Source organism: Siphateles boraxobius, unplaced genomic scaffold (assembly GCF_051911475.1).
Source record: "Siphateles boraxobius isolate OS27281-9 unplaced genomic scaffold, OSU_SipBor_1 29, whole genome shotgun sequence".
In the NCBI taxonomy this organism is placed as follows: Eukaryota; Metazoa; Chordata; class Actinopteri; order Cypriniformes; family Leuciscidae; genus Siphateles; species Siphateles boraxobius.
In genome coordinates, this window is record NW_027508908.1 from 3,068,413 (window position 1) to 3,095,860 (window position 27,448).

General features: G+C 36.1%; 3 protein-coding genes across 3 annotated transcripts in view; 2 read left to right on the forward strand and 1 right to left on the reverse strand.

Annotated features, from left to right (window-relative positions):
• Nucleotides 1–671: 671 nt before the first annotated feature.
• On the forward strand, nucleotides 672–7,097 carry esf1 (ESF1 nucleolar pre-rRNA processing protein). Its single transcript, XM_077246076.1, has 14 exons — nucleotides 672–776; nucleotides 1,329–1,782; nucleotides 1,945–2,183; nucleotides 2,858–2,971; nucleotides 3,066–3,175; nucleotides 4,053–4,205; nucleotides 4,403–4,517; nucleotides 4,594–4,744; nucleotides 4,865–5,023; nucleotides 5,781–5,905; nucleotides 5,992–6,088; nucleotides 6,170–6,258; nucleotides 6,329–6,478; nucleotides 6,648–7,097. Exons 2-14 carry the CDS (start codon nucleotides 1,365–1,367, stop codon nucleotides 6,951–6,953), a joined length of 2,226 nt encoding a protein of 741 aa, XP_077102191.1. The 5' UTR covers nucleotides 672–776; nucleotides 1,329–1,364; the 3' UTR covers nucleotides 6,954–7,097.
• A 1,562-nt stretch (nucleotides 7,098–8,659) lies between these two features.
• Nucleotides 8,660–17,701, reverse strand: btbd3a (BTB (POZ) domain containing 3a). The gene is made up of 5 exons (XM_077246078.1): nucleotides 17,595–17,701; nucleotides 15,172–15,359; nucleotides 14,971–15,061; nucleotides 13,593–13,711; nucleotides 8,660–12,785 (listed from the first exon to the last, which is right to left on the reverse strand). Exons 2-5 carry the CDS (start codon nucleotides 15,312–15,314, stop codon nucleotides 11,753–11,755), a joined length of 1,386 nt encoding a protein of 461 aa, XP_077102193.1. The 5' UTR covers nucleotides 15,315–15,359; nucleotides 17,595–17,701; the 3' UTR covers nucleotides 8,660–11,752.
• A 3,319-nt stretch (nucleotides 17,702–21,020) lies between these two features.
• Nucleotides 21,021–27,448, forward strand: part of jag1a (jagged canonical Notch ligand 1a) — a 56,820-nt gene continuing 50,392 nt past the window's right edge. The window contains exon 1 of the mRNA XM_077246081.1: nucleotides 21,021–21,068. The gene's annotated coding sequence lies outside the window, so the exon portion shown is untranslated. The remainder of the gene's footprint in view (nucleotides 21,069–27,448) is intronic.

Consider the following 27,448-nt stretch of genomic DNA (forward strand, 5'->3'; position numbering starts at 1 on the left):
ACAACGAAAAGCAAAGGGGAAACGTCTAAATATACAGAACGATTGACAAACATAAAAAGTGTGACTTTATTTCAAACTAAATGTTTTATTCTTTAAAGGTTATAATACCAATATTGCTAATACTAATAATAATTATATTTAAGAGTGATTTAAAACTGATGATGAATAATGGAATTGATTGAAGATTTTCTTATTTGTACGTTTATTCATAAATTTCGAGCTCGATTAGACAAATCAGTGTTATTTTAGTAGCTTATTTATAGTAGTTTTTTCGTCTTCATATTTTCGGTTTGTATTTCAATTTTGTTTAAAGTTTTTGTGATTTCGTTGTTAGTTTTTCTAAAAATAAAAGTTATTATATATATATATTTTATTTCAGTTATAGTTTTAGTTATTTTAGTACATCATTTAAAACTAAATGAAAACGAGAAATGTTGCTTTGGCAACTAGCTGAAATAAATGTTTAAGTTGTTTGTATTTTGTTTTATTTCAGTTAACGTTTATTTTATTTCAAATAACGAAAATTATTTTTTATTTTGTTTTATTTTTTGATTATTATTTGTAACTGTTTAATGAAGTACAATAACACTTCCTCAGCTTCCCACACAGTCGAAAGATAAGAGGACAGACGCTCGCTTCTGGTGTGTTTTGAACTTTTCGACGCGCCGTAGGAAAAAGAAGGCGGGGTTTCAAAGAGGTCACGGAAGTAGTGAAATAGTGAAGCATCACGGGAAAACACGTGTGGAACTCCGCAACATCGCACGAAAAACCAGTAGGTCAGTATTGGCCTTTAAATAACTGTTTTATTTGTTGTGGAGTCCGTTTTGTGCTGAATTCTTGTTTCGTGTCCTGTGCTGTAAATTAAAGGCATGCTGAATGTTTCAGTTTGTCATTACAGTCATATACAATAGAACAAAATGTGTGCTGTGTAAATCACATACACACTGTAAACAAATAAATACAAAACAAAAAAAGAGCATGCATATAGCCTATTGACAAGTATACATTATAAAATATAATGCTCTGTAATTGAAAATAAAAAATAAAATTACACTAATAAGCACTGCAGTAAACACTGTGACAACTAGCCCCACTCTACCATATTTTTGGGTTTGTTTTGCTGTAACATCTCTTATTAAAATCAGTAATTGATTTAGTTTGTTTCACTATAAAGAAAACACTCAAGAAACGCATTATTTTGGGCTGTCTGCGTAAGAAATATGTCGTGACATTTCTTTAAATGGATATACATTGACAGGTACTTCATGTGATTCTATGCAACTGATTTCACATGAACCAGAAGTGAACCTCTTTTGTTTTTTCCACAGGTTAATACTTTAACTGGGTTCTTCCAAATAATCACCATGACTTCCAAAAACACTGCAAGTGGTGACGACCGCTTCTCCAAAGTTAAAAAGGACCCTCGCTTCTGGGAGATGCCCAACAGAGAGCGCAAGGTCAAGATCGACGAGCGTTTCCAGTCCATGTTCCACGACCAGCGCTTTAAGCTGAAGTACACAGTGGATAAACGGGGCCGACCCGTCAACCACACGACCACCGAGGACCTCAAGCGCTTCTACAAGCTCTCTGACTCCGAAGAGGAGGACGAGAAGACAGAAAACACAGAGAAGGAAAAGAAAGCTGATGAGGAACCTCAGGTTGAGGATGAAGATGAGAGCGATGAATCTGAGGAGGAGGAAGAAGCGGAGAAGGTCCTGAAGTCAGAAAAACCGAAGAAAACTAAAGAGCCGTTGATAAAGGGAGTGAGAGTGTTTGAAGAAGGTACTGCGGATTTATTGAACTTATGTAACGGTTTTGTTTAGCATATTGTTTGTTTTTGATCAGTCATCTTATTTGTCATTTTGATAAGTATGTTTATATATTCTTGAGGGGTGTTTGTTTATGTTATTTGTGGATTGAGACAATTTTTATTGGTTTTATCAGATGAAGATGAGAGATCTGGTGATGAAGAGGATGAAGAAGGTGGTTCTTCTGAAGGTGAAGATGATGATGAAGATGATGAGAGCGAGTCAGATGAAGATGACGAGAAAGGACCTGATCTGGCCAGGGGAAAGGGTAACATTGAGACCAGCTCTGATGAAGATGATGATGATGAGTTGGAGGAAGAGGAGATTGAGCATGACTGGGGAGAGATGTGTAAAGATGCTCCACGCGGTGACAATGTGAGATTTCATCCAAACACTTTATTAATCATACAAACACAAACATTAATCATATACACTACCGTTCAAACGCTCTTCTGCTCACCAGGGCTGCATTTATTTGATCGAAAATACATTCAAAACTGTAATGTTGTGAAATATTATTACAATTGTAAATAACAGTTTTCTATGTGAAAATATAGTCAAATTTAATTTATTCTTGTAATTAAAGCTGGATTTTTAGTCTTCAGTGTCACATGATCCTTCACAAATCATTCTAACATGATGATTTGATGCTCAAGAAACATTTCTGATTATTATTAATGTTGAAAACAGTTGTGCTGCTTCATTTATGTGAAATAGAAAATCTTTAGCAAGATTATAAATGTCTTTTCAGTCTTTACTGTCACTTTTGATTAATTTAATGCATCCTTACTAAATAAAAGTGTTAATTTTTTTAAAGAAAAATCTTACTGACATCATACTTTTGAACGTTAGTATATTTGTTTAATGAAAATTATATTTTATATTTTTTTGTGTTATATATAATATATTTAACATGATTTATATTAAATTAAAATTGAATAAAATAAAATATAACACATTTTCCCCACCAAATTAATCTTTTTGCATAATGCAATTGAAAGAATTACTTTACATATCATGTATGTTTTAGTGTGTTATTTTCTGTTTAGACTTCAAAGCGGTTGGCAGTTTGTAACATTGACTGGGACAGACTGAAAGCTAAAGATCTGCTGGCTCTCTTCAATTCGTTCAAGCCCAAAGAAGGCGTAGTGCTGTCTGTGACGGTAACTATCCCTTCTCTTCCTCCTCCCACGATCCCTTTATCATTTCCGTTCGTGCTGCGGCTGTGAGTCTGAACGGTTGTCGTGCATTCGTCAGATCTACCCGTCTGAGTTTGGGAAGGAGAGGATGAGCGCAGAACAGACCCAGGGTCCGCTGGAGCTCACCAGCCTCCCAGACGACCCCGACGCAGACACAGAGGAGCAAAGGTACCCTTATTGGGGTTTACAGTTTACACTACTGAAGGCAATACCAGAATGCATTGCAAACAAACCTAGTCACAAAAAATTTGTCACTGATTTAAAACATACTTCTAATTCATTCAATACTAAAAACTGGACTATAAAAATATTTCAGTCTGATTAAAATGTGTCTTTTTCACCCAATGCTTTGTGTTTTTATGGTTATCAGAGTAGTGTGTGCTGTGTTGCATGCTACACTGATAGATAAAAAAAGTGATCTAATGATTTTAGCTGGAATGCCGTTCAAGAAGTTTGGGTCAGTCATTTATTTTTCATTGAAATGAACACATTGATTCAGCAACGATGCATTAAATGTATGACAGCAAAGACATTCATAATGTGGCGAACGATTTCGATTTCAAATCATTCGATTCATCAAAGAATCCTGACAAAAATGTATCACTGTTTCCTTTCAAATACAAACTGTTTTCAACCTTGATAATAATACATTTTTCTTGAGCAATCAAATCATCATATTAGATCATATTAGGATCATGTGACCGAAGACTGGAGTTACGATTCAGAAAATTCAACTTTGATCACAGGAATATACTACATTTTACATGGAAAACTGTTATTTTAAATTGTCACAATATTACAGTTTTTACTGTATTTTTAATCAAATAAATGCAACCGTCTTGAGTATAAGAGAGTTGTTTTAAAATAACACACAAAAAACATACTATATAACTGTATATTTCACCCTTTTGATAATATTTCATGTCTTCTATTTTTATATTCTCTCTGAATGGTTTTAAAGGACAGTGTTATTTTTTTCCGATCAGAGGAACCCTCATTATTTCAGCTCAGTGTTTTATGATGAAGGTCTTCCATGTGTTTTCAGGATCTGCCGGGAGAAAGTGCGTGACTATCAGTTCAAGCGTCTGAGGTATTACTACGCCGTGGTGGAGTGTGAGTCCGTCGAAACAGCGGTGAAGATTTACGAGGAGTGTGACGGCCTCGAGTACGAGAGCAGCTGCTCGATGATCGACCTGCGGTGAGTCCCTCACGTTCCCAGAGTTCCCGCCTAAAAATGGTATAAATGGTGTTTAAAACTGAAACCATCAAGAATACAAATCTGATTACATTTCTAAGAACTTAGCACTTGAATTTCTTTTTAAAAATTCATCATCTCTTAGAGATTTATTTGTCGGTTGTGATTGGTTCATGCTGGTGTCTGTGGGCATTTTCCAGGTTCATCCCTGATGACGTGACGTTTGACGATGAGCCGAAGGACCGAGCGACCGATGTGGATTATGGTTCCTACAAGCCCAAGCTCTTCACATCGGCGGCCACGACCACAGCCAAGGTCTGTCTCACTGAACACTACACGAGATCTGATCGCCTGAACTCGGTATACAGTAACTTCTGCTGTCCGTCATCAGGTTGAGCTGACGTGGGATGAAACGGATCACGACCGGGTCACTGCTCTCTGCCGGAAGTTTAATAAGGACGAGCTGTTGGACATGGACTTTAAGGCTTACCTGGCCTCCTCCAGTGAGGAAGAAGAGGAGGAGGAAGAGAAACAGACGGAAGGTTAGTGATGACTAAATCTCATCTATCGTATGGAAAAGAGCAGCAGCATCAACATCCTGTCGAACATCTCCTTGTGCAGGTGAACTGTCTTTTAAATGTTTTGTTGTCTTGAATGTTCAGCTGAGGAGCCGGCTCAGCCTCTTCCTGAGGAGAAGAAGGGCAGCAAGGGGAAGAAAAGCGCAGAGCAGATCGCCAAATACAGGGATCTACTGAAGAGCATTCAGGACAAAGACAAGGGGAATGATGACGCCATGGACATGGAGATCACATGGGTACCAGGTATCAGAGATACTCTCCTCCTCATCTAAAAAATTAAGTGTTATGTTTTATATTCTTTTTTTAATATTACTTCATTTTTAAAAGAACATATTTTAATATTAATATTATAATAAATATTTTTTATTTAATAAAAATCTAAAAATATATCAAATAATTATGTTTTAATTATTGCAGAAAATTATTCTCTATGTATTATTGTTTAATTTTATATTAGCGTAGTATTATATATAAATATTTTGTTTTAAATGTAATAACATTATATATTATTATAGTATTAATTATATATATAATAATTGTTTATAATTATATTATTAATAATATAATAATATATATTTTAAGTAAATATAATAAATATGTACATGAATGTGTGAAAAAAATATATAATGTAAAATTAACATAATAATATATACATATATAGAAATGCTTTATGTCTAGACATTTTTATGTTTTTAATTGTATATATGAACACACATTTATATATATATATATATATATATATATATATATATAAGTATATGTTTATATATATATATAAATATGTAAATATAAACTATTACAAACAAAACAATTGTGTAAACAAAATTAACAAAATAATTTATACATACATATTTAAAAATATATTTTTTATTATTATATATAAACACACACATATAAATATATTTAAGTAAATATAAACTATTGAAAAAAAAATATATATATACTGTAATATTGTATGTTATAATGTATGTTAATGTTTATGTTATTTGATTGTTTTTAGGACTGAAAGAAACAACTGAGAAGCTTGTGAAGAAGAAAATGTTGGGCAAAGATATACTGTCTCCGTGGGAGGAATATCTGCAGAAGAAAAAGGAGAAAAAGAAAGAGAAGAGGAAAGGAAAGAAGGTAAATGTGTAACTGAGAAATAATCATCCCGTTTGCCCTTCGTTTCTGTGCTTCTGACTCACTCATACACCGTCTTTCTTGTGCAGGAAGCGCTGGAGGCGGAGCCTGGGATCAGTGATGATGAACTTCCTGCTAATGTTGACCTCAACGACCCCTTCTTCACAGAGGAGCTCGGCGCGACAGGTCAGCCTGCGCTTTATTCCCCTCACACTTCAACACATTCAACACGAGGGAGATTAAACCATGAGGTCAATTCTATTGCAGCATCCCTGGAAAACAAAAAGAACAAGAAGAGCAGGAAGAAGGATGAGGAGAGGACACCAGAAGAACTGGAAGAGCTGGAGAGACGAAGGGTACGTTTCTGTCACAACGTGTGTTTATGGGTAAATGTATCATGATTACCAACTGTGTCGTGATCTCCAGGCTGAGATGGAGCTGCTGATGGCTGACGATGAAGACGACAAGCACAAACATTTCAATTACGACAAGATCGTAGAGCACCAGAACCTGAGCAAGAAGAAGAGGAAGAAGCTCCTGAAGAGCCACACGCCACTGGAAAACGACGACTTCAAGGTCAGAGTCTCAAAACATCACTTTCACCCTTTTAGATTTTCAGGAGAGAAAAGATTTGTGTGTATGTGTGTGACTCACTGAATCAGTTTTGAATCGATTCTCTGAACTGATTCTGTAAAATGAATCAAACTTGCCAACTCTTAACTCCATTTCTGCCACGGTTCTCCAGGTGGACGTTCACGACCCGCGCTTCCAGTCTATGTTCACGTCCCATCTTTACAACCTGGACCCGTCCGACCCGGCCTACAAGAAGACCAAAGCAACGCAGAGCATCTTGATGGAGAAACTGCGGCGCAGAGAGGAGGAGCACCAGAGTCAGGAGGAGACGCTGAAGAGCCGAGCCACACAGCAGAAGATCCCAGCGGAGACTTCATCCGCCACTAAAGTCATGGACCCCAATTTATCACTGCTCGTCAAATCCATCAAGAACAAAACTCAACAGTTTCAAGCGCGCAAGAAACAAAAGACAAAGTAGACCGAGAACGAGAGTGATGTCTTTTAGAGGACAAAATGAAAAGCTGTTTGATAATAAACTTCATATTTTGTTTGCAATATGATTAGTGCTGCTATAAAATCATCTCCTAGTTCAAAATCATTAAAACATCTAATCAGACTTTAATGCTTGACCTGCCGTTTTTGACTTACTAACCAAACATCATGTTTTTTTTTACTGAAATTTTTATTTTGCAGAACACACTTTCCGATATATCATATTCAATTTAGTTCTGTATATATTATATTAAATTATTTAATTTATTTTCTTCAAGTGTCTCGGAGACGTTGCCGCAGTTCTTCTGGATTTAATCGGTCTCAGTTTCTTCATGAAATCACAGATGGACTCGATGATGTTGAGATCAGCTCATACCGGCTGTTGTCAGACTCCTTGTGCATACAAAAAATCTCACTAGATTATTACAATTAATGGCGAAATGAATGTTTGGAAATGTAAACTAATATTTCCTACTGACACACTACAGCAAACGATTTAAAATATAGCTGCAATCAGCAATTATCAGGGCCAAGCACAACAGAAGCAAACAACAAAGCTAGCAGCAGACCAACTGCAAACATTTGTAAATAAAGACATTTGGGGAAAATTTAGCAAAAAGTTTGACATCCCATAAATACATTGAGTTGTAATGATATATAATTGCTTATAATATAATTTCATTTTTTTTCTCTTAAACATTTTGAGTAACTTCAGGGCATGGTGCCCAAGAAACATACTGAGTTTCATAATGTTCGTAAACTATAATATGCAAAACCATTGCAGTTACAGCTTTGGATCTTTTTTTGTCATTTTGTAATTAAAATGACGGCCATGTTTTTCATGGTACACCAGTGTCATAATGGACTATGATATCAACTGAAACAAAGACACTGCATGTCAATTTTGAAGTTCAGAACAACGGTACTAGTTAGATGAAATTTCATGTTTTGTTCAATTATAGCACCAACAAGTGGTGCAGTCTCAACACTTTTTTTGTGTCATCAAGAGTGTGCCCAAAAATAAGTGTCACATTTGGTGAAAATATCTCATTTCGTTATAGGAGTTATAGACAGGTGAAACTCGAAAAATTAGTAGATTGTGCAAAAGTTATAATTTTGATGAATATGGCGTACAGCTTATGAAAACCCCAAATTCAAAATCTCAGAAAATTTGAATATTACATGAAATCAATAAAAAAAGGATTTTAAATACAGAAATATTCGCCCTCTGAAAAGTATAATCATGCATATGTATATAGTTATATATACTAAATATAGTTTCACCTTCTAATTTGAATTACTGAAATACACAAACTTTTGCACGATATTCAGATTTTTCGAGTTTCACCTGTATATGTACGAGTACATGAAAAATGACCCATGCATGTCTTTGATTGCATTTTTTTTTTCCACTTACTATCAAAATCTTGGCATTTGGGCTTTAACATATAAATATAGCTTACGAACATATAGATTAAAAAACGCATCTCGAGACATTGCGCTTTTCCCAAATTCCACTGCCCGCGTTTCACGTTTTTCAAAGCAAAAGCGTGAATGAGCCCTTACTCCCTTAAAAGTAACTAATTGTGTTACTTAGTTACTTTTTTTGCGTGACTTTTTCTGCTGCCTGTTTGTACAAAGCCAAAAATACTTCAGTGTGACATTTTTACTAAAAGACAAGACTGTAAAAACTGGAGTTGAAGTTAGCTTTATTCATAATGACACAAAACGCTGCCCACACATTCAAATAAGTCTGTTGGCACTTTCACAGGCACCTCATTTTCAACAACAGAAGAAACAGGCTTGTCTCGTGTGCAGTATATCTAAATACAGCTGTGAATGAATGAATGAAAAACTCTTATCACACTTACAATTCCAGTGACTGTAACCAGTGTTTGGAGCATGTAAAAACATCGCAATTCATGTTCCAGGAATATAAAGTGTACATGTAAGAAAGGCTTGGGTAGTTCACACCATTAGACCCAATACAGAAAAGGCACAAATTGCAGATTTTAAGGTTGATTTGACCAAGTAACATGAAACTCCAGTCTGGATCACAATGGAGCATTTCAAGAGAGACAACCAACAGAATGAAATGATTCTAGATTTAGCCACAGTGTTAAAAAAACAACAACTACTTGATGAGAAATAGTGCAATTAAAGTTTGACATCGACATGTACGTCATCTGAAAGAGCTTGAGGGTAGTTTCGTGTTTCAGGTTGGGGTTCTTTCTTCCCATTTTATGGCAAAAATAGTTTGGAAAAGTGTCCGAACACCTCGAGTTGTGCACCAAAGTTTAATACTTTGTTTGAGCAATAGTAATAGTGATTTTTGTCTTCACCAGCACCACTATTTATCTTTCTCCTAGTCTTTGTAAAACCCCGTTTAACTTCATGCCACTAACATACAATATTGTGTTGCACCAAAATGCTATAAAATATAGGATTACATGAATATTACGTAGAGAAAATAAGTTCTTAGCGAAACGCTTCAGGACAAATTGTGCTTCACGTGTAGAGTAAAAAAATTATACAAATACTTTAGCGTTCAGTAAAATACAGTTTCATTACGATACAACACACAAAGTGATACAAATATGATTTTGTAGAGTAAATCAAGCGTGTGACATCACAAATTAGATTTAAAGATATTAAATTATCTTTCTCACAAAGAATCACATGTCTGCTGTTAGTCAGAGCAGACGGTAAACATCAACGGAATGAAAATTCAGCTTAAACGTTGCCAGTCACGAGACAATCAATCATGTGACCCGTAAACCTAAAGGAGAGCCCGTGCCTAGAGGGTTTTAGTTTTACCAACACTCACTTCTTGAAGATTTACGTGATCTAGATGTTATATGTGTTTAAACTGTTAAGATTTAGATGTATTTTTTTTTAGCAGACTTGTTCTTACTTAAGTCATTTTCATAAATGCTTGGAGATCTATCCAGCTAAATCAGTGGATCTTAGGGTAAAGTTACGTTTACACGTCAACGATGTAACTAAAGATGGAAAAGTTTTTCGTTTGCGCTTTTCGCGAACAAATTACAATATTATCAAACCATCTTTGTTCACACAGATCCGTCGAAAACGACTAAAAACGCTGCTTCGTTTCAGGAAACTGACCACTAGCTGCTAACTGTTACATTCCAAAGTCATAAAGAAATTACAACAATTTACACTTCACTAGGAATAACGGTCCTTTTTATAATGGTTACCTGTCTGAAATGTGAAAGACATCCTTTAAAGCTAAACTTGCACTTTAAAGGTACGTTTACACGACAATGATACATTCGGATCCGTGAAAACGACTAAAAACGCTGTATTCTGCTGCCAGGCCAGTAGATGGCGATGTCAATTTGTAAATTAACACTACGCACCTATAGACTGAACACATAACACACAAGCGCATAATGTCACCGTTTTCACGGATTCATGTTTTCGTAGTTTACACGGAGACGATAATGGTATCATTTTCAGAAACCTGCACTTTGAAACCTCAAAAGTATGAATTTTTAGGCCCCCAAAACGCCGCTGTCATGTAAATGAACGGTCAAAGTGGGTATAAAGGTTCTCGTTTTCAGTTGAAAACGGTGTCGTGTAAACGGCCCCTTAATCTCGGCTCTCAGCAAAATACGTCACACAAAAATGAAAATTAGGTCATTTGCTCAAGCTAATGTCATCTCTTTGACTTGTGCATTATTTCCCAAGTGATCTGAAATTGTATGATAGCTTTCTGTGAGGAAATTCTCATCTCATTTGCACATGCATATTTAAACTTGGCATCACATTTAGTTGCCAAACTTGCAATAACTAATTGCCTTCGGCTTCAACAATGTCAAACATTGCAAGACACGTCTTGACACCAAATTTGCGAGATTGGAAACTAGATTTGAGAGCTTGAGGGCCTCAACTGATCAACAAACTTATCAACAAACTTGCACTACTGTTCCAAAGTTTGGGTTCAGTCATTTTTAAATGTTTTTGTCTCTTCTGCTCACCAAGGCTGCATTTATTTGATCAATAATACAGTGAAAATAGTAAATATTGTGAAATATTGTTACAGTAAAATAATTTTCTATTTGAACATATTTTGAAATGTAATTTATTCCTGTGATCAAAACTGAATTTTCAGCATCATTACTCCAGTCTTCAGTGTCACATGATCCTTCAGAAATCATTCTGATATGATGATTTGATGCTCAAGAAACATTTCTGATTATTATCAATGTTGAAAACAGTTGTGCTTCTTAATATTTTCATGGAAAACATGACATTGTTTTTCAGGATTCTTAGAAAGTTAAAAATATCAGCAGAATAGAAATATTTTATAACATTGTGAATGCATTTACTGTCACTTTTGATCAATTTAATGCATCTTTGCTGGACAGAAGTATTAATTTCTGTCAAAATAATAATTTTTCTGACCCCAAGCTTTTGTACAGCAGTGTATATTTCACAGTGTATATTATAGCGCACATAGTTCATAGTTATATGAACCACTTTTAAGATGTTTTAAAGTGTTTTTTTAGCAAGCATAACATGAACTTTTATGTTCTACAGAAGAAATAAAATCATACACATTTAGAAGGACATGAGGGTGAGTAAATGACTGAATTTTCATTTTCAGGTGCACTAATGCTTATCATATAGTCTATAAGGAGGATTGTCAGGAATCTAATTCTTTCTGCAGCCTTTGTGCAAAATTTGAGCAGTACTTCATTAGCGGAACAAAAACAAAAAAACGTTGGTTTCTGATTAATCAGTTGTGAACGGGACGCTCTCTCAAGCATAAAATATGAGTTCAGGTATCTGCCCCCCTTGCACACCCGTCCCGTTGGTGCTGTCCGAGGAGCACTGAAACTGGAAGGTCACCTTCCCGCACTGGACCTCCGTCATGCCCTCCTGGCCGAAATAACTCAGCTCGTTCCCGTCCAGAACCACGCTGGCCGTGTAGAACGTGTCGGGTTCGATCTGCACCGGGTACTCGAAGAACACGGGGAAGGTGTTGCTGGAGCCGTCGGAGAAGTATTTGATGATGGCGACGCCGAGCGTCACGCCTTGACGCTTCAGCTCTATCTTGGCCTGGTACTCGGCCGAACCGCAGCTGGAGCCGTACAACCCGAACCCCGCGATGAAGACGCGCTTGTCCACGGCGAACTGGATGCTGTCGCAGCGCCCGCGGTACCGCCACTGATTGCTACGGTACGCGCACGACTGAAAGCGGTGGCACTTCTGCGGCGTCAACCCTTTCCGTGGTTTGCAGACGAACTTCAGCTCTGGTTTCTTGGCCGCCGTGTACCACAAGAAAATATCGTTGGTCTCGTTGAGCGTCAACACGCCCGACTGCGCAACGCCGTTAGCGAAATCATCAAGCGCCATCGCCGGGATCCGTATCAGATAGATGGACTTTCCCAAAACAAGCCGTTTGTTCTCGATGGTGGGCTGGAGTTCCTGTCGTTGACACTCAGCCTCCGCCCAGCTCAACGCCGCGTCGAACACCACCATCTCCTTGGCGTTGAGCGTCTCACGACGAAGGATGCTCTCTAAAGTCTGAGTGTCGATGTCGCAGAATCCCTCGGAGCGGAGGGCGAGTTCGGCCTGCGCGTCGATGACCTCCCAGCAGCGCTGAGTGAGGTCGGGCTCCTCGAAAAGGCAGCTCTGAGAGAGCAGGACGCAGGCGTTTCGAGCGCTCAGGCTCGTCTCCAGGAAGTTGACGCAAGCGCGGGCCAAGTGCGGAACGATGTATTTTTTGGCGGCGTACAGTGTGGCGAGGACGGTGTCTGCACACAGGTCGATCTCATCACAGTAGATATACCTGACAACAGAGAGCAACATAATTCTACTTAATGCTGCTGTCATTGAAGCAAATGAGAGGCGAAACAAATACTCAGACATTCTGAAATTCATGATAATTCCCTCTAATTGTTATGCTAATGTAAATATAATTTGTAATGCCATGTTAGATTTAGAAATAAATAAATGTATTATTGTAAAATTACATTATACTTTTTTTTAAATATATATTAGGAAAAAAAAAATTCACTAGTGATCTCAGACTTTTGGACTCTATTATATATCTTTATCCTTAAAGACATTTTAACAAAAATATTAAGTATATATTTTATTTGGAAGGTCAATAATTAAATTAATAAATACTTTTCAAATAAAATAAAAATATATAAATATTCACTATTGGTTTCAGACTATCTTCATCTTTAAAGACCCAATGACATCATTGTTATTTTTGTAATGGAAAAAGTATAATATTATATCTATATTATTTATTCTATTAAAAAAATATATAAAAAGTAAAATGTAATAATTTTATACAATTTAAATATATAAATATTCACTAGTGTTCTCCACCATATATTTTTCTCTTTAGCAGCCTTAAAATATATTTATTTGATTACATTTTTTAAATATATTAAAATATATTAAATTTAAATATTAATTAAAATTTTAATTATACTAAAATTCATACAATATTAAAAATACATTTATTTTATTAGAAAAATTAATTCTCTAGTGTTTTCTTTAAAACCCCATGATATCAAAATTTAAGTTTTGCGTCTTTTATTAGCTTTGTGGCTATGTATATGCAAGAGACTGAAAGTTATACTTTAGCATGGCAAGGAAAGAAGGTGGCTCCACATCAGGGATCCGGATCTCATCCTTATCCTCAGCCAGTTCTCCGTAGAACATGGCATGAAATACAGAACTGCCCACAGCCAGGACATACTGAAAGAGAGAGAGAAAATGGATGCAAACAGAGATCATGAGCATCAATCAAAGATTAAGAGCATCACTCATTTTCAGTTTCATTTATTCCTGCATTTGCTAACAGTGAATCTCATGAAACCTGTAACCAACATGTCCCTGTCCAATTTTTTTTATTATATATATATATATATATATATATATATATATATAAAATTTGGCAGCGGGTATATTAGGCTGCTGTCACTTTAAGACAGATCCATTATACTGTTACACATGCATTTTCTTTCTCATCTGTTTGCGTTCACTTAAAACATAACTGACTGTTTACGTGAAAACTCACTAAGATCAGCATTTTGACATTATTTTGTGTGTATTTGACTGTTTTAAGGGCAATAAGCAGCAAAAAATATCTCAATTTAGTACTGAAAGACAGCTTTATGTGCCAAACTTTGGGTCTCTAATTAAAATATTTTAATACTTGATTTCTAATTGGGCAATCTAATTTCTTGTATTTATATATTACTTATATATAATATATATAATTCAAAGGTCATGGTACGATTTCAAAGGGGGAAACATGAATTGAAAAATATGTATAGCTTGAATGCAATTTAAAGGTGCTGTATGTAAGAATAATACCCAGTGGTCAAAATCGGTACTGCAGTCCCAATTCAAAATATCAGAGACCGTTGTTTACCCCACCTCCTCCTCCTCCTCCTCCTCCTCCTCCTCAGACTTGACGCTCACGCGGGTTGCCAGATGGAGGACACGCAACAGCAGTGAGCGCAATCGACAACATAACAGAGGAGACTTACAGACTGTTAGTTAATGAGTTGATTTATCCGCGTTTTAATATGCTCTTGTTCATAGAGATTTTTAGATGGATACTGAGGCTGACTCAGTTTGTTTGCTCGTTTCCAAGCCTGTGATACGTTGTGTTTCCTGCCAACTGGCAACCCGCGGTGTCGAAATACTATTGGGTGAACAGGCAGTGGGGCGAAATCACACAGACCAAAACAAAACCTGACTGACAACACGGAACATGTAAAATAACTGGCTGTAGAAGTGTTTTTTAGAGATATGACCCTAAATATCTGCAAACATGTTATAGTATTTTTATGCTTAGTAGAGTGAAAAAGTTACATACAGCACCTTTAAGTCGCTTTGGATAAAAGCCATCTGTCAAATGTTTTCATGAGATTCACCATTCTGCAACAAACTGGAGTGATAAGATGCCCATATTTTTGTTGCACGGTTGAACGGTGGTAATTCTGTACCTTGTGTCCCGGCACTCTCTGGGTTCCTCCAGGAGGCCCCACCACAAAATGAATATCGGCCATCAGCTCGTTGTTGAACATGACTGAGTTTCTGCACGGACAAATAAATAATGAAAAGACCCTTTAGCCATTGGTGCAAAATCACATGCAGTGTCTAAGGTAGGCAGCACACTAGGCAGTGGAAGAGAACGAGTGAATTACCTCTCTCTGATCGTGGGATACAAGCCTTGCCAGTTACATCCCTGAATGGTGTTGTTGTTGCTGACGTTCTGCTGATGGTACTGTTGGACAGCGTTGGCTGTGACAGCGGGCAGTTTTTTGGCAGGAAACAGCTCAGCGGCCATTTTACCAATTAATCAGGAGGATTTCATGGCAGAGGATCTGGCAACCTGGAAAAGATTAGAATATAACCTATTATACTAATATACCACAATATGTTATATTCTGTTTTTAATATAACACCTGAACATAAATACTTGACATTAGAGGTGGGCGATATATCGTTTAGACGATAATATCCAAATTTTTGTATGGACGATATGCAAAATTGGGATATGGAATATTTCATAATTTGTACAATCCGACCCCCCAAACATGAAAAGAGCTGAAGGAAGTTAAAGAGGAAACAAATAACGCAAACTGTAACCTTCTAAACAATTATATGTATCGATTTTAATACTGTAGGGGTTTGTTTGACTGCATTTTATTTTATTTTTTGTACAAAATCACGATCATTCCTCAATTGCACGAGAGTAAGCTGCTACTAATTTGCAATATACAACAACGAAGTTCTTACCTCACCTGTGTGTTATGACTTTCTTAGGTTGAAGCAACAATCCAAAATCGTAAAGAGTAAAGCCGATGTACGATTAATAAAATAGCTGCTAGAAAATGCAAAATATGCGTTGTTTGCGGAAAAATGAAGTCTGAAGTTAAAAAGTTTTTCTTAAAGGTCTGTGGCGTCCTCAAGTGGCGAGCTTCGTGATTGCATCATTAGAAAATTGCGTTGTATAATGAGTCCAAAAGATGGAATACATTTTCCCAAGAGATCGGTTCGGTACGCATTACAAACCGAACCATTCCGGTGGTTGGATCATTTTTCCTGCCAACCAAAATCCGCGCTGGAGAGAACACCACAACGTTGGGCAACATCAAATGGCAAATGTAATGAAAGCGGAACGAAACTCATTGTTTTGTGCTTCACGGACCGTTTATCAGTTCGGACGAATGTCAGCGCAGCGCCGGCCGATCTTGATTAAGCGACACCGTTACTACATAAGAGATCCAGTAAACAAAGCATTTGAATTCGCCACTTAAGTAATAACATCGCTGCTAGATCTAGTGAGAAGCGTTACAATTTCTCCGTTATTAACTGATCAAACACCGCTGACGTGGAAACCAGGAGAAACTTCGTTCCATGAATGAACTAGTTATAGGTTTTAAGTCCACAGATCATTCACCATGGATTTAATATTTTTTTACAGTCTATGGTAGTAACACTAACTTGTAACCATGTTTGGCAGAAATATTATATGCTTTCAAGTACGTCGCACATCTTTTTCCAGCACTTCAAAACTCAAATGTTATTTTTAATGTGATGACCAAAACATTATTTGTTCATCCTTCAAAGATTACCCCCATTTATAAAACTAAACGTTTCAAGATGTAGGAAAACTCACACTTATTTAAAAATAATTTTTCTTTCAATAAATAGGAAATTTCTATGGCATTTCTTTATTTTTGCTGTATCGAAAACGTACCGAACGTGACACCAGTCACCACTGTATCTTATTGAACCGAACGTGAATTTTGTGAACCGTTACACCCCTATTAAAAATATAAAAGAACAATAAAGTCTTTATTGAATAATATATTATTATTTTAAAAAGTTTAGGAGTCTTTAAATCAATAATGTCTCATATCTTTATGTACTAGTAATTCTATACAATAATAGGTCAAATGCAGCAAGTCAAAAGACCAACTGGACCTTCTTTGCCAGTTTGCACACATTTCTTCGAAGGATTGCAAAAATATCGTCTGAATATCGATATCAAGATATTAAAAAAATATATCGAGATATTCATTTTTGTCAATATCTCCCACCCCTACTTGACATATAATATTATTTGTATACATTACTTCTCTCAGGTATAGGCTATGACTGTTAATCTTAACTGCCATTAGCAACCAATTTCATTTTTGCCTGTCGTTATCTCATAGCTGTCATTGGTCTTTTTGATTTGATTTTTCTCATGCATGCGGTCTTCAACTCGTATATTAAAACGAAGCAGTTCACATCCCAAACGAAGTTAATTCACATTCATTGCTGGACTCACATAAACACAGTTAGCAATCACAGCTAAAGCTGCGATAATCATCCATATACACACAGAACAGCAGCAAATATCGTTAAACGAGGGTTTAAAGTATCCAGAAGCACTTAATACTATGATATCGGTCAATAACAGATGCTGATCTGAATTCAGATGCAAGCAACAGGAAATAAACAAAAACAGCCACCGGGCACACAAACCTAAAAAATAAACCAGACAAAACATCAAATTAAAAAACCACCACGAAATGCCAACGCTCATCAACCAATATCGTTCAATTGTCGTAATTACCAGAGGCTGATTAATGCAGCAGGTTTCGTGAGAGTGAAGAAAGTTTGCAGCTGGTTTGCACATCAACATCCTCCATGATCGGAGGAGCCGCCTGACGGACTGCGCATGCGCCTGCGCCAAACAAACAAGACAGAAGAAGAAGAAGAAGAAGAAGAAGAAGAAAATACTACTTGGAGTTGGCAGGAGGTACTACTAACTTTTCATGCTTTATTCTTTTATTAATACATTTTCAATTATGTATTAATTTTTTTGCTCGTTCAAGAATAATTAGAATATTTTATTTGAGGTATTTGAGTTATTTAGAGACTAAATGTTGTGGTTGACTAAAAAAATTGTTCCCACACACTAAAAATATTTGCAATATTGTAAGCAAAATTGCTCCCAAATTATTTACTTACCAAAGAAAAAAATGAAGAAAATAAAATGATAGATAGATCGCTGATAGAGCGAATGAAGACCAGCAGGTGGCACTCGATGCAAGGTCTTACAATATGTGATAACCTTATTTTAAAATCTTAATAATGACGTCTGTCCTCGTTATAATGACGTCTGTGTTATAATGACGTCTGTCCTCTATGTCCAAATTGAGGTAGGCTATACATGATTTTTTGTATTGTTTTATTTTTTATTGTATTGTATTTTATTTTTTATTATTTGTCATAATATTAGAATTGCTCTATTTTAATGTAATGTTTTGTATATATACATATTCTGCACTGTAAAACTCATAATTACATTTTTAGCCCACTTTGACTATAATTGTTGATGAAGAAAATCAAGCTGATAATACATTATATATAGGCTAAATTATATTATATTATTATATTTTATTTTATGTCCTTATGTCCTATATCGGTGTAAGAGTTTTGAGCTTTGTAGCAAATTTTTCAGTTTGCCAGCCGTAACAAGGTGATTAATGGATAACTCTAATATAAGAATTAAGCTCATAAATAATTGGCAAGGCTATCTAATAATGTTTTTATAATAGCCTACAGTTGCAAATAATGGTAAAATTGCATTGCCATCATTGACAAAACATGCATTACAAAAAGCTTCTTGGAATTTTGCACCTTACACACAGGCATCTATTATCCTTACCATCTTCGACCTTAAACAGAGGTCAGGGTGCAAAATTTGCAGACCGCAAAGAATCTCTCTTATTAGCGATAAAATAACAAATATTCAGACGCATCACTGGAATCCCACGGCCAGCAAACCTCTGACTGAACATTGACCCTGAAAAGCAGCTTGACTAGAGCTTAACAGCAAAAACAGTCACAGGAATGCAACGCTGCCCTTGTTGCACTGATGCAAAGGCTTTACGTAATGGTTTACTAATTACACTATAGGCCTCGGCCGTGGGGGATGCTGGGTAACGGGTCTCTCAGTTAGACACCGGCAGGCACCGACCTAATGGAAGGGGTCCGTAAACAAGCAGCACTTTTATTGTCTGGACAATGATTTGTATCTCTCAGACCAATTCTATGCCATTTAAAAGCTATTTAGAGGGTTTTAAACACAGGAAATGACCATTGTTTGCCCGTCTGCAGTATAGTTATGGTCGGTTTGAATGCAAAATTGTTCGTGTGGAGTCTTGTTTACGCTTCTATTCATAGATCCATTCGAAGACAAACCTTTTGTTTTCCATAACGTCTGAATTTAAACTTCTGTGGTAAAGCTTTTGAAATTTTATATTGAAATATCAGTTTATTAAAATATCACTTTGCTTTTATAAGATGGGAATGGTTGAGTTGGTTATGGCAGACACTAAAACCTTATGCAAACCAGAATGGGAAGTATTTGGACACTTAGCCACACTAAAAAATGTCTGCATTTCATTGCATTTGCAAACAAATGCTACAGTTTCTCAGAACTTATTTTACTTTTCAGACATAATTTTAGGGAATCTATTAAGTCAGGTTTCCAATTAGCAACCTCAAACTATAAACATTTTCGATTTATATTCTACCCAAAATTCCGTAACATCTTGATTTTCCTAACAGTATACCCATCTAACAGGGAATGCTCTCAGAACTTTGTCTAATGTTCTGGCAAGGTTCTCTCAATGTGATGAACTAATAATAACAACGACTAGCCTATTCAGAAAGATGGTGCGCTCGTTGTATAAGTCCCGCCTTCTAAATAAAAGAGCCAATCGCCGATTGGTAAAGTCTTCGCGTCACTGCAGCTGCAGTGTTTGAAGTTAGAAGCTCTGGTTCGCGGACTGCACATGCGCATTAGCTTGCCCCATCCTGAAAAAAATAGTTTATTATCATGGTTCGAGCATTTAGAAACAAAATTTATGAGACAGTTTTTATCAGATTTCATTGGGATTTCATATATGAAATTTAATCGTAAGCTTGCTTTAGAGAATTTGATGTTTTCCCATTCAAAGAGATGGGAGCTTTTCAAAGATGGCCGCTGAGGGAAATGTCTTGCCTTAAAGGGACTTTGACTAAAATTCTTCCAGGTACGTTAATAGAATGCTTATTCAAAGTTATTTGCTCTATGATAATGTTCTCAAAACATTAGTACAAATATGCACACAAAGCCACATGACTTATGTAATGCTGTCACAGCTCATTATCTATGGTTGCTCAAATATTAATTGCAAATTACAGTGGCTCCCAAAAGTTACTATTACTTAAAAAGATATAGCCTAAAGTTACTTAAACCACACTTAAAAATGTCAGGACAGAAAATCATATAGATAAGAAAATACCTAACTAAAGGACATATATTTTAAAGAAAAACAGCAATTAAGCACCTTTTCAAGCACAACTTTTTTTTATAAAAAAGGAGTTTGTTCAAAAATTTGTTCTTAGAATGTTAAACTAACATTGTGAAAACATTATTTCTGAATGTTCTCTGTACATGAAAAACATTTTATTGTTTAATCATTCTTCAAACATGGAAATGTATTGAATGTTCTTTGAACATTCTGAAGCTATGGAGCGTCTAAAAGGGACATTCTGATATAAGATATAAAATGGGAGGGAAAATATATATTTCAATGCTTTTGCGTCTCTAGCAAAACCTTTGCGTTCCCCCAAAAACCTTTGCGTTCCCTCACAAAATGCTTACATCCCACTGAGAAACCTCCTGTGCATTCACTCGCAAAAGGTTTGTTTCTGTCCCTTGTGATCAAACGCAAAACATTTTGTGAGAGAATGCAAAAACATTGACATAATTTTTCCTCCAATCTCCTATTTTTTTCCTTGACCATGTCCCTTTAGGGGCTCCATATGAAACAATTAGTAACATTTTGTTTTAAAAATGTTAGAAAACGTTCCATGAACAATGTATAAATAATCTTTTAAACATAACATAATATCTGCAAGTACAGATATTGTATTGTTTTTGATGAATGTCAGCTGCTAATAAAATCCAATGTTCTCTTTTTCCTCTTTATAGAGAGTGGCGCTGATTTATGCCTCAAGTGTATTGTGGGATATCAGAGTCTCTGAACACAGGGTTGGTAATACTTTTCCTACTCATATTGATTTAAGTTTGACCTTAGTGTGTTTTTCCTTCCTCTATTAGATTATCTTTCACTTTGCAAAACTGATTTTGCACCATTGCACAAAACATCTATGCGCTTGTGATATTGCTTATCATTTCATAATAGTAAATTTCACAATAGTAAATTTGTTGTTATTGTGATAAGACATAATGTGATTGTTTCTGTTCATGGATATTTGCACGTACAAAATATTTCATTACCACATGGAAGTAGAAAAACTTTCATTATATATATATATATATATAAAATAATATAGGCTATAGTGGCCAAAAGCGATGTCCAGACTGGATATTGGTGTCTAATGACCCTAAAAGTTTGATTAAACATTTAAAAATATGAAGAAAATATTTTAACTATGAGGGAAGAACAAAACACTAAACTTCTGACAAAATTATTTGGCAAAAACTATGTTTTTGCATGTTTTCATATTCATAATTTCTTTGTATGACAGCCTGGCCAAAATGTATCTGCATAATTCTGCATGTTTCATTGCATTATGACAATTAAAACAACTAACTCCAAGCACAATTGCACAATATGCTTACAAAATCTGAAACACGTTTTTAATAACATTTGAATAAATGGTGAAGATGGCAATTTCCCTATAGGGTGGATATCACTTTTGGCCACTAATATGAGCATGTCACATATATTTGACCTTTGAAAAGTGTGCACCTTTTTCTTTTTTTTTTAATCTCAGCCCTACTTCTCTTTTCCTGAGAGTCCTGTCATGGTGTCACATTTTAGGGTTGTTTTGACGGCACATGCATTCAAGCCCAAACCCCCCAAGACTCTTTTCAGATCCTCGAGTGAGCAGATTGGCCAAAGTCAATTAGAAGTCTATTACAATGAAATGCTGTTTATGGAGATAAAGGATGAATTAGCCGTACTAACTCTCTTCATTCACAGCCTCTCTCTTTCTCTTTTTCTGTCAAGTGGCATTCACTGAATTGAATAAAACGTCTCATGCCTGGGAACCGCAGCGTTGGGACTGAACACATGGTGTGATAATGGGGGGCTCTGTATTCATAGGCTGGTCAGTTCCTGCCCCTCGTATTGTAAGCTGGATTTCTCAAGGCTCAGTGTGTGTGTTGTGGAGAAGGAAAGGGTGGTAACAGTGTTTCGTGAAGCGTATTGTAATATTTCTTAGCAAGGGCTCTTATTGTTCATTTTGGCTGCGAGTGAGGGGAACAGACGGCTGGGCTGCACATCCCAGGTGCATTTTGGGATCCTTGATTCAACCCCTCCTTTATCACATCATCCATTGTCATGATCTCAAGTGGTGTGTGTGCATCTCTAGACAGTCATTTTGAGAGTCATTACTATCACACACCTCCGACAGAGTTCCCAATCATAAAGAAAAGGCAGTTCTGGTCCAAAAAAAGCATTCAACAGGCCATTTATACCATCAAGTGGTGTCAGATTATTTAATAGGCTACATAAAAGACTTTATATGTGGCGCACTTGAAATTTCTCAAATCACAACAAAAAGTCTTAAAACTACCTGTTCAACCTCCACATAGTCACTTTTGCACATCATAAAAGCAATTTCTCATTCTTTTGAACAAATTGAAAATGCTTTGGTACAGTCATGCAATTGGTTATGTACAATTCTCTGCTGTTTCCTATCAATTTCTTATGTCATGTTGATCAAAATATATTATTTGGTTCCCTGTTGAATAGTCTTATCCCTGAAAACATATAGGCATTAGTTCCTTGCATAAATCATTAAATGTAAAATGGTTATAATATAATATTTTCTATACATTTTTATAACTTTTTTTGTAAATGTGTCCTGAAATGGTGAATTGCGGTGGAGAATTTTGAATTTCAATAATAAAGGGACCAGGAAAAAGACAGGATCAGCAGTCGGAAAGAAGAAGAGGAGTAAGGATGTGTGATGGTACACTCTCAAGGAAAATGGTTCTAAACAGTAGCAAATAAGGGTTCTTCGGCTTGTAACAATAACAGAACCCTGTTTGGTGATAAATAGAACCCTTTTTATAAGTTTCCATAAAGAACCATGCTTTGAAAGTTCTTTATAGAACCTTAATGGTGTTATAAATAAATAGACCTTTTCAAATATAATTATTTTCATTACTATTAGTATATTATCTTCATATTATTAATATTATTTTTTATAAATTATTTATTAATATTGTTTTGGGTTTTTTAGCCCTCTATCTGCCTGGTCTTATATCTTGTTGATCTATTTGGGTTTTACATTTTAAAAACACAGCATGTTCTTGTTCATGTACTTTTATTTTTTATTGACATGGTAGATTATAGCAAAAATGACAGTGCTCTAATAACAGTTGTTAACTGAATACATTAATAAATAACAATTGAAATTGAACACAATATAATGAAGACCAAGTTCCAGTGAAACATCTTCACAATCCTTCATTATGTGTGTATTCTGAGAGGCAGTTTCTCTCTACAGATGATGAGGTTATGGTATGGGACAACATCTGAAATAAAGAATTGAGTTTAGAGTTACATTGTGTCTCTTCCATTTGATTATGTAAAAAAAAATCTTTTTCATGAAGGGCAAAATTAGCAAAAATTAAAATGAGCCCTTTACCACATTAAAAGGAAAAAGTGATATAAAGTCATGGTATAGCTTTAATGTTTTTTTTTTTTGTGTGACTGGGTATGTTTAGGCATAAACTCATAATTTTAAAAAATCTAACAATATGGATCATAAATTCCATATCTGGAGAAGAGAAGATGAGTATCCTTAACTGAACAGAGCTGCTCACACTTGCATGTTCTGTTAAACTAAAAGAGAAAAATACATGATTGTTAGGAAATGATTGTTACAATTTTTTAATTTTAATAAAGAAACCATTTACCTGTTGTGAGTATGTTGACAGTCTGTTTAGTAACTGTAGTTGATATAACTAGCTCCAGAAAATCAGTATTAAAGAGGCTTTGACACTGACAGTTACAGATTAGAAAAACAAAAGGGCGGGAATGAAGAACCCTAAACTCTAACACAAATAACCATTATTTCAGCATATAAAGGGTTCTTCAGGACGATACGGTTCTAAATAGAACTGTTACTACGTGTAGAGAACTTAAAGAACCATATTTGTTTAGAGGCCAGTCATTCAAACGTTTGTAGACAGAACAGGTATATAATCGGACAATGTTCACTATATTGTATTGTAGGCTACTGTTCACTAATCATACTGTAATGCTATATTACAGTAGTCCACTTAGATTTTAAATTATACAGTATACTTTATAGAGACATAATGTAACACATAAACACACACACACACACACACACACACACACACACACACACATAGATATATACAGTACATGTGTGTTTATCGCATTGACATTGTACATTTTTGATAAACCAAAAGTAAAAGTAACTGTGAATCCTGATAGATAGATAGATAGATAGATAGATAGATAGATAGATAGATAGATAGATAGATAGATAGACAGACAGATATTAAGTTATGTGATCATTTGGCTCTTGGTCTGTCTACCTGACCATTACCAAACCAGCATAAACCAGCCTGAAAACTCATGCCGGCCAATGTCTCTCTCTCTCAGTCTCCTTCTGTCCTCCAGTGGTCATTCATTGAGCACTAGGGACCTGTGTTCACCACCAATGAATAGTCAATAAAGAGCCCATCACTTTCCGCTGCATTTGCTTGAAAGAAAAGCACCTAAGAAAGCTCTTCTCCGGCCCAAACCGTCACCCCTGCCATCTGTGCTGCGGTTCTCCGCCCTCCTGTGCGTGGTTGAAAGGGATAATGGAGTCTTGAATAAGTTTTGAATACTTGAGAATAGACCGTCCCTTATTATCTCAGCCAGCATCTGCTTTCCACTCCATTGATGTGCTCCGTGTATTTACTCCACTCAATTAAACCACTATAAACTCCATTAGTAACAACAGAGCCAATGAGAAATGGCCACACAATAGGGACGGATGAGGGCCTTTCCCTCACTTCTTCACGGGGAGGAGGTCTCCATTCAGAGGAGCCGTGTTCAGCGCTGGAACAGCTGCTGATAATCTGCTTCTGCGCTGCTCGCCGTGTCTTTCTTACTGTCGTGTCAAACAGGTGTTGTTTTAATTAGTGTAGCATTCTTGGGCATTTAGAGGCCCTTTGCCTCATAAGGGCCCTATGACATAGAAAGAGCAACCAAACACACATGCCATCACTCTCTGGACCAATATTACAGGCGTTAATGACTTTAAATGGGGTTAAATGAGGCCATTATGCAAATGTGTCCACTTTGCACTTTGCATGTGTGTGTTCACAGAAATAAACACACATGTTGAATGTCAGAATGTGGTGTTTTCATGTTAACTTTTGTTATAGAGAAAGAGGAGGGATGGCTCAAATGTGCCTGGAGTGTATATGAAGTGTTTTTAATTTTCTCCATATGGATTTCAAGAAATTCTTCAGTAAAGAGGCACTGAACCAAACCAACCAGATCTAATCACACTTTTTTGGGATGGGGTACAAGTGACACTGTTGCAGTACAGCAGCAAGTATTCAAATAGGTTTGTAACATGACTATTTAGAGAAAGAAAAGTTTGGGGTTAATTTGTCATAAAGCTCAAAAGCAATAGTTTACCCAAAAATGTAAGTTCTCTCGTCATTTATTCGCACTAATGGCATCCAATTGCTTTCTTCTGTGGTAAACAACAATAAGATATTTTGAAGAATGTTTCAAATGTGTTTGTTCATGCAAGGAAGATCATTTGGGACCAAAACTCGATTAGACTCCTTTTATGTTTCACAGTCACACAGGTTTGAAACAATGCGATAGTGAGTAAATGATGACAGCGTTTTAATTTTGGGGTGATCTATCCCTTCAAAAGGTGTAAAAATGTTGGTTGCTATTTTGATAGTATCTTCCAAAATTGGAGAAACCATTTTAAAAACTTGATGTTTCTAACATTCTTTTGAAATAACATTTTCACAACTTAATGAGATTGGGTCTCATTCATGAAACACGAGCAGAACGAATTTTTGTGTAAGTTGTGTGTAAAGTGGTTCTGGCGTAAATTTTCGGATTCATTAAAGTGTTTGTATTTTCCAAATGTTAGTTGGTACGCAAGAAATCTACACCTGCTCCCAGCCACGCGTAAATAGTGCGCTTAACACCCGAACGTTTTGCTCATTAATAAGGCTGCATTTTAATTCACCTTAATCGGGTACATATTTACACAGCATTTTGAAAAAATATTATATATAGTAATTACATACGGTTTTCTTATTATGAGAGCCAGTAATAGCATATGCGATGGTGGTCCTTCTCCAGTTTTAATACGATTTTTCCGAAGTGAACTAATTCGTTTTTTGCTCTCAAGCTTAATGTCGAACAATTATCTTCTCACTTCTGGGAATGTTCGATTAACAGATGAAACTCCATTGACTGCATCTGTAAAATGCTGCCAAGCTTCCTTTTTTTAGGACCCGATAGGCTACGCCACCTACGCTTGAAAATAAAATGTGGCGTTTGGAATGAACTTCTGATAATAAAACTTCAATTTCTGCATCTGAGAAATTTTTCTTTTTCATTCGCATTCATGTCATTATATGATGCCCATATAGGCCTATAGTTGTCAGTCGGATTTAATGGGGGGGATTTATGGTAATTGAGAATGAACGTGCACGCGCATCCCATTTACGACTGATTGGAATTCATTAACACACACACACATTTCACTATCTGACGTTTACAAAGTATTTGTGAATCAGGAGAAGAGTTTTCGGGAAGGTCTCTTTACGCGCAAATCACTCGCATATTTACTCGTATATTTACGAATGTTTCATGAATGAGACAATGTGAGTACGTTCAGCGCAGTTGTGATCCAGAATAATCAGAAACTTTGTTTAAAGGGCTCCTATTATACTTTTTTACATTTGTTAACTCTCTTTAGACTCACAAAGCACAAAGTTGTTCTCTATATCAGTATGCACTGTTTCTGAACTCCCTTAAAACGCCTCGATTGTAGTCTTGAGTTTTCTTCTGGGAACGAACACGTCACAATATTCCTCATTAATAATTCCCACCCATGGAATATGCAAATAAAGGGGCTTGGTTGAGTTAGTTAGTAGTGTGTTGAAACTAGCGTTTATGGTAAGGGGTGTGACATTTCAGAAACACTCTCAAAGCGATCGACCAATCACAACACACTGGTCCAGCCAGCCAATCAGAGAACAGTGTTCTTTTCAGAAGGCGGAGCTTCTGGAACTAAACAGGGCCCGGTTCCCGATAACGCTCACTCATAGCGCGCTAAGAAGACTCGAAGGATATATCTTACCAAAGTTGTTTAGGTTCCTAAGTGTGTTCC